The following is a 17,000-nucleotide window of genomic DNA, read 5'->3' as shown; positions in this document are numbered from 1 at the left end:
TCTTGCATTTCAAAGATGATGGTATTATTTTTACCAGATCTAATGTGTTATATTCTCCGACATTAATTTCACATGTCCACAAACTTCAAAGTGTTTCCTTTCAGGTCCTGAGCTATAGGCAGTTAGATTTGAGGATGTCATTTTAGGCGCAAATTTAAAAAAGGGTTGGATCCTTGAGAGGTTTTAAAGGAAATATATTGGCCTATATGTTTTAATTTACTCTCAAAACAGTGGGATAGTCATCAGAGAAGTATGTCAAAAACACTTCCGGAAGAATTTGAGCTCTAATATTAGTCTGTCATCATTGTTGACAACACACATGAAAATGCGTTACACAAATGATAATTGGGCATAAATCAATTCACCAAAGACCAAGTAATTGTTAGGTTAGGCCTTTATGTTAGAGGACTTGCATAGACTTTATATTGTGATTCAGAAACAGACCCCATCTTTACACTACATAGGCCTACTCATACAGTCTGTGCTGTGGTCAAGTGTAGATACATCTGTTGTTAAATGCAGTAGGAAATCCACATTTTTGCAAGCACATTATGGAAGACTGGTATGTATGATGGCCGGGCTGATAATATTTCACATATTGGGAAAATTGCAAAACCCAGTGAAGCAATAAATTAGTAAGTCTAAATCTGTCTAGAAATGCAATGTGTTTCATTTGTGTTTATCACTCATCTACATATTAATCCATAAATTAATTTATATCAAGATATACATTCATTATTTATAAAGGGGTTTATACGTAGGTTATTATTAATTTAAAGGTGGTTTATAATAATTTAATAAACATTTGTAACACATTGGTTGAGATTGTGCATGTATTTGGTGCTTGCAGAGTAGTGAGATGTTTCAACCAGTTTTATAACTGTTTATTACAGATGTTAAACCACTCTTTAAGTGAATAGTTAAATTAACTCTTTACAAATCCTTTTTGTATTTTCAAATTATTTTTATGATAGATCTATCATAATTCCATATCCACCAAAACATTCCGATTTTTAGAGAGGGAATAAATAAGTCTAGAGTGAATAGAAAGATCCAGGAAGTATTTATACATTGTATACATTTTTATAACGATTACAATGTATCTGTTGTGCTACAGTATTCTAATTTACTCCGTATGGTCCATAGACATTAGAACCAGGGTATGGATGATCATTTCTTCAGAGGGCGCCTTTTTCTCTTCGGGAATCGCAACTTCATGACGTTTTGGGCAATCATGTGATTACACTCTGGTCGTTCCCAGGGTTCAGTGAGAGCTGCTTGCCCCACCCCATCTCTTCAACGCGATATATCTCAATGTACAATTCTCAGAGAAAATGTTTAAAAAAATACTACAAAATACTTAAAAGAAACGAATCTATTCACATTTATTCAAGAGCAGATCTGGACTTTACATTCAAAAAAAGAAAGAACTGTCACCGTTCTATAAATGATTAGGCTATATATTGCAGTATGTTCATATTATACACATATGGCCAGCCAGCCCATCTACCATACGAATTCAAAAGGGATATATAGCTTAGACTGACAGCATGCTCTACCCGCGAGAAACGGGAACATAACGGAGGATTTTCATAAATATACCTGACTCTGGAAAATTGTATTTATTGCATAAAAGAAGCCCTATTGGAGTCATTGTTTGCCCAGAGAAGCTTACCGATGTGAGGAGAAATACAATTTACAGCGGCAAAAAAAAAGACCGAGAGAAAGGCCCTTTTGATCTGGACAAACCCCAAAAGCAACCAACATCTGTGACGAAGAGGGGAAATAAATTAATATCATTGACTAAAACAGGATACAGTTGACACGGTTACGTTTTGTCCTTGATTTAAAAGACATTTGGATGAAGAAGGAAGGGTCGGCGTAGTGATCCACATGCCGTCATTTTAGTGGAAATATTAATTTTGTCTTTTTTTATCCCCCTATCTGCTCGGCCCGTCTCGCTGGGGTTGAGGACGGATTGCAAAATAAAAAGGGAAATACGCTTTGATGGAACAGCAAATGTTTTGAATGTCAGTAGTCAGAATTCTACCAGTGAAACCGATGATGGGTTCAAGAGGAGACATTTGCTAGGATTCAGTGTGGATTTCAGCTCCACTGCAAGACGTCGTGGGAATCCCGACTCGAGAGACCATTTATGTACATTGTAGCGCTGAAGAATCATATTCACATTGAAAGTAATATTGATGTCTTCATTGTGGATTGACAGTGAAAACCTTATAGGAATCAACCGTCTGAGAGGGCGGTCCGGGTATCTTCATTAGCACCACTACTCCGTTCTCCCTGAATGATCTATTGTAGCCGATAGATAATTAACAATAATATGTGATATAGGCTACGTCTGTGGATGCCTTGATCGTCTACAGGTTACAGTGGTTTTATTCTGCAACTGGCAATATAAATGTCACCCATTTTGAGCAAGGTGCTCTTCTCCTGGGCCAATTTAGGAATCTAGAATTTTTCTATTATATTAAACCCCCCCCCCTCCCCCCACCCCTTCCCCGAACCTTTTTGCTGGGTTTTTGGGAAGATGGGTTGTTTGGGCAATAGTAAGACCGAAGACCAACATAATGAGGAGAAAGCACAGAGGGAAGCAAACAAAAAGATAGAGAAACAGCTTCAAAAAGACAAACAGATATACCGAGCAACTCACCGGCTACTACTATTAGGTATGTTTCTGACATGTTCAAGTTATTGATAAATAGTTTCCATCCTTTGCTATTGTGGCATTTGAGGGTGGCAAACGTCTAACATTGTAAATGACCATTTACATTTTATTTTATTTTATGTAGGCCTATATTCCTCCTAGGTAGGCCATTGCACAAAGACCATTACATTTGTTTTATTGGAGTGGGTTTTACCTTTGGTTGTGCTGACATTTTCGATAGGAGTTTGTTCTTGTAACAGGCCTACCACTGTCAACACTTGTGTCCTGTCATTTTAAGCACTCTGCACAGCTGGACACGAAAAGCCAACAACACCATTGCAGCCCTATTTGCAACAGTGTTTATTTTTCCAGAGCAAAATTGTTGCATGCGATTCTACCCGACTAGGGGAATTATTGCTTGTGGTGTAGGCCTAGCAATGTGTGTCTCTAGGACTGATTTCTGAAGAGATTAACCTACAAATAATAGGCCTCAGGAGTGTGCCGTTTTCATCATCATACACTACGTTCTCCTTTGAATTGCTTTTAATCGTAATTGTTGCGAATACCAGCACTGACTTAGTTGACAAGGCCTAGGGTGACGCATTGCATCAAGTTGCTCCTACCCATGTAAAAACGCTGTAATAACTCAAGTAACACATTGTATTATCATGTTACAGTACATAGTAATTGCTTTATAATTGTATAGTAATGGAGTTTGTTCTTATTACACAAGTTCAGTATAACTGTATTGTGTGGGTTATAATGTCTGGAAGTGACAGCTACAATGCTGTGTTCTTTCACATAGACAGATGATGAGTGTTTTCTTGACTTATAACTCTAGAAAACTTGATCAATCATGTAATACCAAAATATGACCTCCAAACTAACAGTTTTTCTTTAATTGGGTTGATTTGGCAGAGCCCTCGTCATCATTGGCGGACAGAATAAAATGGAATCATGTTCTACGACCTTATTAGGCCTAATAACAATGTAAACCTTGATTCCTGTCTGAAGTGACAATGACTAGGAACAACATTTTTTTTTAAACAATCAAAAACAACATTATTCATGCACTGCAATAATTAACTTTTGGATACATGAACTCAACAAAACAATGTTCACCGTATGAAACAAAAATACAATTTCAAAGCTGCATACTTATTCAAATACACTTTTCTTTGCTGCACAGTAATAGGGACCAAACAAATAAGACCAAAAAAATCTGTAAAAAGGGGCTCAGGCCCAAGTTAGGATGTGGTCTGTTTTTCTTTCATTTAGCAAGTAGCATGTTGTTAGCACAAAGGAGCAGCGTTTGTTCTCTCTGTTCCATTATGGGTGGCGACTGTATGACTGTTCCGAATATTCCCAGCATTCCATGCCCCGTGGTTAGTGGACAGTCATCACTAGGGCCAGGAGTTTCTCCTGACCATGTGGTCTGGCCAGGAACAACTCTGGGCCCTTAGTTGTAGGTTGTAACATGGTTGGAGACTGAAGTGATGTGTGATTTACATGCCTAGAATTGACCTCAATAGAATTGATATTGCTCTAAAGAGACCACTGTCAAGTGAGGTGTTTTTTAAACCTACATCTTCCTCTTTTCTCTGTTTGCAGGTGCTGGTGAATCTGGGAAGAGCACGATAGTCAAACAGATGCGAATATTGCATGTGAATGGCTTCAATGCAGAGTAAGTATTGTTTTTCCCAATTTCATTAATCTTTGCAGAACCGTGCCAAGCACATATTATTTAGTCGGTCTTACTTCATTTATATTACACAGGTTTGAACTCTAAACTGGTAACCAATGTCCTAGGATTCTCAGGTTGATTATCCGCTCCGGGCTACAAATGCATTTTGTTTTTTGGCGAACTTTTTATTTTTGGGTTTACAGGTACAAATGCAATCAAAGAAATACATACAAAGATAACCCAAACCCACAATTGCGTCCCATCCCAGGAACTATATGAATGTTTGTCGCCAGAAAGACTAGGTGTTAGTTATGCCTGTAGGTGAAACTCTGCTTGAGTTAATTGATCATATTTACAACGTTTATTGGTCTAAGAATGGCCTATTTTATAAACCGTTTTTAAACAACAAGTGGTTGGTAAGCTCCAAAAGTACAACAGGTCCTTGAAGTTGTTTTTGAGTAGTTTGAAATCACATGCACAGCTTACTCCTCCTCTGTTCGTGCTATTGTGTCTTTTATAGCAAATTCTGAAGTTTTTAGTTTCTCTCATTTCTTTTCATAGTCACTATAGCATGTGCTATAGTACGCCAACATCAATACTGTAGAACCTTAAGAAAAACTGAACTTTAGGCACTGAAAAACTAAGAAAAACTGTCATTTGCCTCAGGCTTTTGTTTCCCCCAACAATATGAGTTCATGCAGGCTTCATTTCTGTGGATTCTCACTGCTCATGTACAAAATGATTCTGATCATTCCAGAACTACAATAATCAACAGTGTTTCTGCTGCAGTCATTTATCTGTGGCGCTGGGCCACAGCAAAATCATTGCCGCCACTCCCAAAAATATGGAACGTGAAAAAAGGAAAAAATAGTGACATAAGGTGGTTTTGGTGAGAAATACAGGCAGGAGACATGTGGTGTAACCCCGGGTGGTGTTTTTTCCCAAGTTACCCTAATATTATATTCACTGTGTTTATGCAAGTTTTTTTTAGGACATAAAATTCATCAATATAATGCTAACTAGTTAAAATATCACATTTGGTATCTAGCTAATGATTAGCTCAATAAGGTAAATGCAGATAAGCAACCCAATGTTCCAGCCTATTTATTTATAGCCACTATACTGCTATCAGTTGGGCTTAGGGTTGGGCGATGTCAACCTTTGTCCTATCGTGATTAAGTACCTATAAAACATTGTAATATACAATGGTATCGCACCCTATTGCCCCCCCCCCCCCAAAAAATACAATTAAAATAAAGACAGCTAAAAAGGACCACTAGCATGAGCTCACATGCTTATGGGAAGGACGAGAGGAATCATTCTATTTTGGAGCCAAATCTTTTTTAGTAGCCTATTCCTGATGTCGATTAAGGCAGCCCTCAGCACTTCTCTGATTCAGAGGGGTTGGGTTAAATGCGAAATACACATTTCAGTTTAATGCATTCAGTTTTACAACTGAGTAGGTATCCCCCTTTCGCTTTCCTTTTTTTTAGTAGCCGATTGGAGATGTATCTCTGTGTGTGCCTACGCGAAAGACGGCCTCGTTGGGCTGTGCGTCGTGTGATGGGTTGTAAATCATTCAGGTCCCGGCTGCAGAGCAGGCTACTCTGCTGTCCCCAGAACTGGATAATTATTCAATGATTCTTATTAAGCCTAGGCTTCTATACATTGCTAATAATATGCTATGGAAATAGGGCTACTCTACACATCGTTTTTCTCATAAGCTTTGCTGTGATAGAGATTTGACTATAGACTCTGACTTTCAAAATTGTTCCAATTACACACTTTTTATTAGAGTAGCCTATTTGGAAAATACTATTCATAACTTTAACTTGTCTTAATGATTTTGATAGGCTATTTTAATGAGTAGGATTTGGCTTTTGTCCATTTGGTTCTCAACAGCAAGGAGGAGGGACACATGCATCCTTCCTTTTATAATAGACTTAAGCTTTGCTCAACTGTAAGGCTTGTTCAAACGACTCGTTGGATTTTTCTATCTTTGCTATTCTTTGTTCTACTTCTCTCATTTATTACCTTAGGCCTATCATGTTTTTAGGTTATTCAAAAACAACTTAACTTTCGGAGAACTCCGTTAGATGAATCCATTGTTTGATCATGAAGTAGCACAGCGAGAGGCGGCGGGAGAAAGCCAGCATGTTTTAAAACTTAAGTCATATTCTTATCAAATGGGGAGAAAATACAAAATTAGTATTTTAAAATAATTACACACCGGAGTGACCGCTGTAAAAAAAAAATTGAAATAGGCTTCGGCTATATGGCCCAGATCGTCCGGCATTGAGAGAGAGGGAAAACCAATATTATCTGACAGGACATTTTTGCGCCACTTTGGTGAATATCTTAGCTCTGTCCACATTGTTCTCTTGCATTCTGTTTATTGTTTATAACATATTTATTGAAATAGGTTATGCAGGTTATAGCAAAGGAATAGGCCCTGCTGTGGGCTGCCTGGTCAGTGCTTTAATGCGTGGTGCCAGTCAAGTTGAAAAACAGTGCCTTCAGAAAGTATTAACACCACTTGACTTTTTCCACTATTTTGTTGTGTTACAACCTGAATTGAAAATGGATTAAATTGCGATTTTAATGTCACTGGCCTACATACAATACCCCATCATGTCAAAATGTAATTATGTTTTTTAGACATTTTTGCAAATTTAATAAAAAATGTCAACTTAAAATGTCTTGAGTCAATAAATATTCAACCGCGTTGTTATCCAAGCCTTATTAATAGGTGCAGGAGTAAAAACAAGTCACATAATAAGTTGCATGGATTTTGAATGACTACCTCATCTCTGTACAACACCCATACAATTACTGTATCTGTAAGGTCCCTCAGTCGAGCAGTGAATTTCAGACACAGATTCAACCACGAAGACCAGGGAGGTTTTCTAATGCCTTGCAAAGAAGGGCACCTATTGGTAGTTAAAAGAAAAGTAAAAAAAAACAGACACTGAATATCCCTTTCAGCATGGTAAAGTTATTAATTACACGTTGGATGGTGTATCAATACACCCAGTCACTACATATATACAGGTGGCCTTCCTAACTCAGTTGCCAGAGAGGAAGAAAACCACTCAGGGATTTCACCATAAGGCCAATGGTGAATTTAAAACAGTTATAGAGTTTAATGGCTGTGATAAGAGAAAACTGAGGATGGATCAACATTGTAATTACTCCACAATAATAACCTAAATTACACTGAAAAGAAGGAAGCCTGTACAGAATACAAATATTCCAAAACATGCATCCTTATTGCAACAAGGCACTTAAGTAATACTGCAAAAAATATGGCAAAGAAATTAACTGTATGTTTTGGGAAAATCCAACATAATACATCACTGTGTACCAGTCTTCATATTTTCAAGCATGGTGGTGGCTGCATCATGTTATGGGTATGTTGTCATTGGCAAGGACTAGGGATTTTTTTTAGGATAAAAATAAACAGAATAGAGCTAAGCATAATCTTAGAGGAAAAGCAGTGTGCAACAGACACTGGGAGACAAGTTCACCTTTCAGCAGGAAAATAACCAAATATGTGCTTACCAAGACGACACTGAATGTTCCTAAGTGGCCTAGTTATAATTTTGACTTAAATTGGCTTGAAAATCTATGGCAAGACTTGAAATGGCAAGACTTGAAAATGGCTGTGTAGCAATGGTCAACAACCAACTTGACAGAGCTTGAATAATTAAAATAATAATAATGTGCAAATATTGTTCAATCCAGGTGTACAAAGCTCTTAGAGACCTACCCAGAAAGACTCAGGGCCGTAATCACTTCCAAAGGTGATTCTAACATGTATTGACACAGGGGTGTGAATACTTATGTAAATAATATTTCTGTATGTCATTTTCACTTTGTCCTTATGGGGTATTGGTGTATCAATTTAATCCATTTTGAATTCAGGCTGTAATACAGCAAAATGTGGAATAAGTCAAGGTATATGAATACTTTCTGAAGGCACTGTAGGCTGTACATTGTCTGTCACATCACAATGTCGTCACCATCGACGATGGCTGTCAATCATCTTCGATATCCAATACTATCGGAATATTGCCCAACCCTAGTTGATAATGCTTATTGCTAATAGCATACCTGATAATATGGACCATACATAGTCAATATGCATGGTCCAATATGTTAGAATCATTTAAACAAGTCATTTTACTCGTATGTTTTTGGGCTCATTTCTGGAGGGGGAAATTATATTTTAGATGGCGTCAGCATCATTTTATTTGAATGAATTTTGGAGTAGAATGTCCTTTTTTAAAAAGTCACCAGAAGTGAGTTTCTCAGTCCTTTCTACTACATTTTCTATTTCTTCCCCTACTGCTACAATTTTTTTCTCCAGAGGAAACACATAAGTCAAAAGGCCTTGGCTCTTACTGATGATGGAAAAAAGTATTAATATTTTTGACAATATGTCGTATCGTATTGTTTTGACTATCGCAGTATTATTTTTGCAAGTTACCTGTACCTGCACCAAAACTCCAGTATTTGTCCTTCATAGCTTGTTCTCATCTTCTTTTTAAATAGGTAGCCATATTTTTCCCCCAGCACTTTTATTTTCATGACTGATCAAAACTTGTCCTCATGGCTCTCTCTTGTCCCGCTGCAGCAGGCATATGATAAGCAATATGTTCGGAAGATCGAATCGCAATACAATATAGAACCGCGATACATCGCATCGGCACCTAAGAATAGTGATTAACATCGTATCGTGAGGTCCCTGGGAATTCACAGCCCTATTGGCTTCCACATATGGCTAAATAAGATCAGATCAACTTCATTGTCCAAAGGAGAAATTTGTCTCGTGTATTTGCGTACACACACCACTGCTCACACATTAAATGCATGTCATATAATACAGATCACCTAATACAAAGCGCAATTTCAAAACATATACCTTAATAGGTAAACATCACACACCGACACACTTGCAGACAAACACTTGTGCACACACAGATCAGTCAGTCTATAGCAGGGACCTTTATACAGATTGTCTTGATGGTCAATTCAGGACAGATGTTGTCTGTTTAGTGTTCCACAGCCGTACACCCCGGTGTAGCCTATTGATAAATACTTGCTTCGGTTCAGGGTTGTTGCCTCTGCTTTGCCCTTCAGACCAGAATGTTTTTCCTACCTACTGAAAGGGGGACGGGTAGTGCCAGTCAGTGCTAGGTCCTGGAGAGCAGGATGAGGAGGACGGAAGGAGATGGAGGTGGGGAGTGACAGAATAATAGGGAGAGGGGAAAAGAATGGAGGAGGAGAAGAGTGATATGGCAGAGGTGAGAAGAGATTGGTATGGCAGTTACTATTTCTTTTTTAACGGTTGTTTTCAGGGTCTTCGTATGAGGAATGTGGTGGAGTCTCCTCTCAGTCATACAGTACACTGCTCTTACTTGCTCACGGCAACTCCTAAATTCCTTCAACCCAGCTACACAGAGACTGATGAAATGCATGAAGAATGCGCAATGTATCTGTCCGTCTATCCAAATTACGTTTTCTCTCCGTCATCCATCAACGCATGAGCCCCATAGCAAAACCATTGGCTCAATTTTTGATGGATATGAAATCTGTGTGGTTGGGCCCTTTTTTAGGGGGGGGGTTGCAGACTTCAGCCATGAGTAAAGATTGCCAATCTGCCATTCTACTTTTCAGGGTGTTACTACACCTTTATGTTGATTTTGATTATATTTGGTCACTGACTTCCTAATTTTCATGCTTCTCAGGGAGAAAAAACAGAAAATTCAAGACATAAAAAATAATATAAAGGAAGCTATTGAGGTAAGTAATTGGTACTGTTTTCTGCTGTTTTCCTCCCTCTTATATGAGTAGTCAGCACTAGTAGCCCAATAGAGGACATTTTTTCAAATGTTTTGATGTATCGATTTTGAAAATAATATTTAAGTTTTTCTCAGTATTGTTTTTTTTTTTTTTTTTTAAAGCAATGTCTTTCTATTTTTCCTTCATTTCAGACTATAGTGACAGCCATGAATACACTCACACCCCCAGTCCGGTTAGCCAACCCAGCACACCAGTTCCGAATCGAATACATCCTGAACCTAGTAAATCAGAAGGATTTTGAGTTTACATTGGTAAGTACTTTTCGAGTAAAAGAAAATCACACACTATCCTTGTCATGTTGGCATGTTTCAGTTTTTTTTTCTGACGGTGCACCTTCTGGAGACTGCAGTGAAAGAGGTTACTCTTTTACTGCAGTCTGGACCACACTCACTTGATGAGTAGCTTTGACTGGCACCTGTAGATTTGTGTCTTTAGCTCAGTGGGCTAAAACAGTCTGGTTTGAACTAATTGGATACTGTTGTCTTAATCAGAGTTCATGTCCCAAAGGATCATCTCCATGTCAAAGTTTTCAAACTGTTGAAACTATGAATATTAGTCAAACTGGCTGCTAACTAGATATAGGTCTACGTTTTTTGAATTTCAAAAGGAAGAACTCTTAAGATGAGGCAGGATGGATTAGGCCCAGTCAGTGAATGGGAGGAATGGGTAAATATGTGAAAATACTGGATATAAATTGTGCCTTCCTGTGTTATACTTACGCTAAAATGTTTATTATATTCTACTGAGCCATTTGCTTCATGTTCCTATTCTTATATTTTGTTCTTTCTTATTGTTGTTGCATTGTTGAGAAGGAACCTGCAAGTAAGCATGTCGTTGGGCGATGTATGCCACGCGTATTCCGTACATGTTATTTATAAAACTTGAAACTTGGGCCAATAACTTCCTAGTGGAACATCACATCAGTCATGGTAGCTACGACAGTATGGTGTCTGTCTGTCTGCCTGTCTGTCTGTCTGTTTTGTGGTTCAGTAATTAGCAGGTGTACTCCCCTTGGGATGCTCACAATTGAATGAGGCTCTCACCTGAGAGATGCATGGCCGGTGCCTGTTAACACTGATTGTGTTTAACAACACTAAATGGGTCTGATGGGAGTTCCCCTCTGAAACACCAGGACCCTCAGGGATTCACTCCAAACTGTATGTTTCCAGGGTAGACATGCGTGCAGACCGGCAGGGTAGGCAGGCAGACAGGCAGGGTAGGCAGGCAGACCGGCAGGGTAGGCAGGCAGACAGGCAGGGTAGGCAGGCAGACAGGAAGGGTAGGCAGGCAGACAGGCAGGGTAGGCAGGCAGGCAGACAGCCAGGTAAGCAAGGCATGTAAAGATGTTCAATGCAAGTAAGCCAGAAATTCAAATCCAGATGAAATGTCATTTCTAAAGTGATGTATGACCAATATGTAATAACGTTTTCTGATTCTGAATCAGAAGATATAACTAGGGCAGGCACAAATACCGTGTAACCGATGGTTATGGATGAAGTAAAATAACTGTCATAACTGTTTAAAAAAATATATATATACTCAGTGTACAAAATATTAGGAACAGCTGCTCTTTCCATGACATAGACTGACCAAGTGATTCCTTATGGATGTCACTTGTTAAATACACTTCAATCAGTGTAGATGAAGGGGAAGAAACAGGTTAAAGAAGGATTTTTAAGCCTTGAGACAATTGAGACATGGAATGTGTATGTGTGCCATTCAGAGGGTGAATGGGCAAGATAAAATATTTAAGTGCCTTTGAATGTGGTATGTTAATAGGTGCCAGACACAGCGGTTTGAGTGTGTCAAGAACTGCAACGCTGCTGGGTTGTTAACGCTCAACTTTGTCCCATGTGTATCAAGAATGGTTCACCACCCAAAGGACATCCAGCCAACTTGACACAACTATGGGAAGCATTGGAGTCAACATGGGCCAATATCCCTGTGGAACGCAGGAGAGTCCATGCCCCGATGATATATACCTTATTTTTGGGGGAGACAACAGCTGACTGAAGATGGGATGGACGGGCATTCATGCGGTTGAGGCAGTTTCTGCGATAACATGGACTCTTAACAAAGAGGTCAATCCGAACTCGACCAAAACAATGAAATTGCAATGGAAACACGTGGGGTACGGTCGTGGGGGGAAAGATAATGAGGCTCCTCATTGCCCCCCCAGCAAAAATAAGTCTACATTTAGGCTGTTGTTTAATGTGTATAATGCTTGTACGGATGTCAACCCCAACACAAGCAGATGTTCATGTCATCGTTACCAATCAACTGCTTTACAGTTATAAAAATAAAAAAAAGACTGACTGTCATCACTAATTTCTGTACTCTAGCTATGCCAGCCAGCGTATACGAACGAGAGTTAGCGTTTAGCAGTCACTTCTTCTAAACCTGAAAAGGGACGACTACTACATGTTATGCAGCGAAAACTGCCAAATATATCCAAATCGGACTTAAGTAAGGACATTGTTGGCCTGTTACAATAAAACAAAATCTTGACGGATTTGACGAATATCCACTTTGTTGGATCAGATTTGTTGAAGGTGCGCCAATCTGGTCAATGGAACGTCTGCGTTCCATTGACTCCTTTAACGCATCTATGGGTACAATCGCAATGGCTGCCTGGTACGGTGATGCAATCATTTCCGATGGTAATATAGAATGTTCATTCAAATGATGTCAACTGATGTGGCTCATGCCACGGAATGTAGTTTTTGTAATATCCGCTGAGTTGAATCAACAAATCACAGCAGATATTGGTGCGTGCCATTCCTGCTTTTACTTCCTGCTTTTACTTCCTGCTTTTACTTCCTGCTTTTACTTCCTGCTTTTACTTCCTGCTTTTACTTCCTGCTTTTACTTCCTGCTTTTACTTCCTGCTTTTACTTCCTGCTTTTACTTCCTGCTTTGCTCCTACGGTTAGCCTACATTCGCAATGGCCGCCAATCCACCCCATTAGGCCATCATCGACTTGAATGCCATCATTGATTTCTACGGCAGCACATAGTCAGGAGTGGAGGAAAGGAGAAGGGTTATGACAGAGACCGCGGTCATTCGGTTGGCCAATTACCGTCATCCAGAATTCCATGACCATCACAGCCCTAGTTACAACATTACGTTAGAGTTTGCCCTGCTTTATATAGATTTGGAGATATTTTATATGGTCTGTTGCTGTGCCAAGGGAGTCTATGTCAATATGGGGGATTGGAATGTCTGTGGCTATTGACTACTCTGAAGCGTCTAATGCATTACATTAGTGTGGGTTTGTGTGTGTTTTGGGCAGAGAAGGACTATCTGATAGGCCTCTGCCTCCTCCCTCCCTCTCCCCCTCCCTCCCATCTCCTGGCCCTAGGCTAGGGCCTACCAGGAACCAGTCTGACTGGTTCGCTCTGCCTGCCGCTCCGCTCTGCTTGGGCTTCTGACAGGGAACAGGGAGACTGACGGGGGGAGGAAACCCTGTAGAGAAGGAGAGGGCTGCTGAGCTTCGCTGATGTCCTGAATATACTTTATCCAGTGTTTTCCTTACCATTGTACAGCCCCCAACCCTTAAAGAGTTTGGCTTATTCTATGTAACGGCCTTGCGTCTCAGTAAAATTCTGTCCGTGTCTCAGTGAATTTGCTGAACCTCTATGTTAATTTTCCTCAGATGTTTCCTCTCCTCGCTGTCTGTCTGTCCTCAGCTGTGTAGCTGATGGGATACCTTGTGAATAGGGACAGAAGTTTTAGCCTACCTGGTTAGGCAACGTGGTTAGGTGAAACACCTGGCCCTGCTACTGAATCACTAGCATTCAAATGCTCGTTGATTTACCACAAAACTGAATGTCAGGATTGCAGTGTGTTCAGAGTGAGACTGACAGATAGTAACATTTCTGTTTTGTTTGCATGTTGGTAGCCCTTAACCAACAATGCAGTTTAAAAAAAATATGGATAAGAATAAGAAATAAATAGCAGCAGTAAAATAACAATAGCGAGACTATATACATGGGGGTACCGGTACAGAGTCAATGTGCAGGGCACCGGTTAGTTGAGGTAATATGTACATGTAGGTAGAGTTATTAAAGTGACTATGCATAGGTGTAAACAACAGAGAGTAGCAGCGGTGTAAAAGGGGGGGGGGGCAAATGCAAATAGTCTGAGTAGCCATTTGATTAGGTGTTCAGGAGTCTTATGGCTTGGGGGTAGAAGCTGTTTAGAAGCCTTTTGGACCTAGACTTGGTGCTCCGGAACCGCTTGCCGTGCGGTAGCAGAGAAAACATTCTATGACTAAGGTGGCTGGAGTCCTTGACAATTTTTAGGGCCTTCCTCTGACACCGCCTGGTATAGAGGTCCTAGAAGGCAGGAAGCTTGGCCCCAGGGATTTACTGGGTGTTCGCACTACCCTCTGTAGTGCCTTGCGGTGGGAGGCCGAGCAGTTGCCATACCAGGCAGTGATGCAACCTGTCAGGATGCTCTTGATGGTGCAGCTGTAGAACCTTATGAGGAAGCCTAGTTGAGAATCCTTATCAGTTGAGAAGGGAAAGTTATGTTTTGTTATCATGTTGCTGTCCCTCATTGTTCCTGTGTAGGCTTCTTGATTTGAAGAATGTTTGGTTCCCTCTGTATCTCGTGTCCTGCGCCCACTCTGTCCTCCACTCACCAATGTCAGCATGGCAGCATCTTCCCGAAGGGATGGGTACAGCAGTAGGTTCAATGAGACCACTAAAAGGAATACACATGCAATGCCTGGCCCAAATATGTTATTTTACAGACTAAAAAAAAAAGCATTCTGATTGGTTGAAATAAAGTTGAATTCCAAATCGACTCCTAGCCTCCATGCTAGCCCAGGGATGGCCAACCCTCCTGGGCAGCTCCTGTATGATTTTGTTTCAGTCTAACTTAAACACATATGTTCACACTAATGATTTCGTCCTCAGGATTAGCTGGCGAGGCGTGCTGTAATAGGACTAGAGCAAAAGCCTCGATAGGTTAGATTTAAGAAATCATTGACAAATCTTTTCTTCTGATAGGCTAGGTGAAATGTTCACCGTATTGCTCAACAATAACAATTTCAGATCTCAATGAGTGCCTAGGGGGCAGGGCCTAGGTGTACATTTTGGCTATTGCCTGAATGCAATGAATATGGGAGCTAAAAAGCTAAAAAAGGACTTCTCTAATCTGAGCAACCGGTTCTCTTCTCTAGCCATGGACTGTCCTGATCCAGTTCTCTGTGTTGTGTTGTTCTGCAGGAGTTCTATGAGCATGCAAAGAACCTATGGCAAGACGAGGGGGTGAAGGCCTGCTTCGAGAGATCCAATGAGTACCAGCTGATCGACTGTGCACAGTAGTAAGTACCCAGTCGTTGTCCCTCTGCGTAAACGTGCTGTGTAACACATTCTTCGACGCTTACTCGGAATTCATATCATCAATTCAAGACTCAAACTTGAGTACAGTTTTAGTATGCACGTTTTTTTTTTTCATGGTTTTTTTCCATTTGCAAACTTATTGTATTTGTCCAGCTTGACAATGGCAACCCCAATGCACAGTATGGCTGTTGTTGAGATTGTGTCTTACAGTAGTGTATTTATAGGTGTAGCTGTTGATTTGCACACTTACAGTACAGGTTCATTGCTGCTGTGTTGGGAGAGCTTTTTACAGTAGAGTTTCCCCTTTCCTTCCTCCTCGGCTCCTAGCTTGTCATTTCTGGAATTCTTTCTTATCCGTCCTTTGATCTCCGTCGGGCCTGCCTCTGTTGTATGTCATGCACTGGTCACATGAACCCAGAGTTCTTGGAAGGCAGATGCTCTTGGCGCTTTGCAGCGCGATGTGATGCTGGTTCGGGCCTGGTAATATATCGAATTCATTTGAGTCTTTCTAATGTATGTTTCAGCACAATGTTCCAAATGCTTGTTTCGCAAGGATCAAGGTTTTACTTTTCCCCCAATTTGATTAGTGTTTTGTCTTTTTTGGTCTCGTCTCCTTCGCTTCTTCTGTGCTATGTGCACTTGTGCAACTTCCCACTCGCACACAGACCCCAAGCCCCTCCACCCTGCCACTCACAACAACAAAGAGACGGAATATCACTTCTTCCTCTCTGACAGCAAGCCGTTTCAACTCGCGACTTGCATTTGAGGTTTGGTCCAACTTAAATCGGTCATATCGACACGAAACACATTGAGACATTATTTCATTCATGGAGGAGAACTTAACCTTTTGTAACGATACCCGTTTTATGTCTCAACTCCCAAAATGTGGAACAGCGCAGACCCTAGTAAGACGGGAGTATCCATGAACATTATTGTGGAAAATGAATGCTCAGTTTCTGCCGCACACAGCATTGCAGTACCAGGTACTGCTAGCAGCGTTGTAGCCACATACTGTTATGTGCTACCTGTCCAGTCTGTGTTTTATAAATGCGCAAATAGTATAAAAATAGGTATTTATATCAGGAGTTGGCAACTCATTCTCATTCTGAGAAATAAGCATCATCTTGTCCAGGTAGGCCACTTGATTTCAACGTCGAAACAAAGTGAACAGGCCGTGTTGTTCCATCAGTTGGAGACAGTCGAGACGGGGCATTCTTAATTAACGGTTCGACTGTTCTACCTCGTCAACCAGCAACTAGCTCCAAGTTGGCTAGACTTTCAATAGAAAAAAATAGCCTGGCTACACACTAGCCTTGGGCTCGTGCTTGAGAGATTGTTTATGAGACCTGTGTTAATGTTCTATAATTCCTGCTACCAGAAGTTAGTCATTATTAGTGGATGTGCGTTGTGGCACAGTTCTGGTTACATTTGTAAC

The 17,000-nt window shown here is 40.3% G+C and overlaps 1 protein-coding gene across 1 annotated transcript in view; it reads left to right on the top strand.

Annotated features, from left to right (window-relative positions):
* Window positions 1-1,473: 1,473 nt before the first annotated feature.
* LOC139414232 (guanine nucleotide-binding protein G(s) subunit alpha) overlaps window positions 1,474-17,000 on the top strand; it is a 32,284-nt gene continuing 16,757 nt past the window's right edge. The window contains exons 1-5 of the mRNA XM_071162129.1: window positions 1,474-2,687; window positions 4,277-4,349; window positions 10,100-10,154; window positions 10,346-10,465; window positions 15,449-15,546. Coding sequence (XP_071018230.1) covers window positions 2,549-2,687; window positions 4,277-4,349; window positions 10,100-10,154; window positions 10,346-10,465; window positions 15,449-15,546 — 485 coding nt within the window. The 5' untranslated portion in view covers window positions 1,474-2,548. The remainder of the gene's footprint in view (window positions 2,688-4,276; window positions 4,350-10,099; window positions 10,155-10,345; window positions 10,466-15,448; window positions 15,547-17,000) is intronic.

Source organism: Oncorhynchus clarkii, chromosome 7, assembly GCF_045791955.1.
Source record: "Oncorhynchus clarkii lewisi isolate Uvic-CL-2024 chromosome 7, UVic_Ocla_1.0, whole genome shotgun sequence".
NCBI classification, from domain to species: domain Eukaryota; kingdom Metazoa; phylum Chordata; class Actinopteri; order Salmoniformes; family Salmonidae; genus Oncorhynchus; species Oncorhynchus clarkii.
Note: the sequence above shows the minus strand (reverse complement) of the source record. Positions and strands in the feature narration are given on the sequence as shown.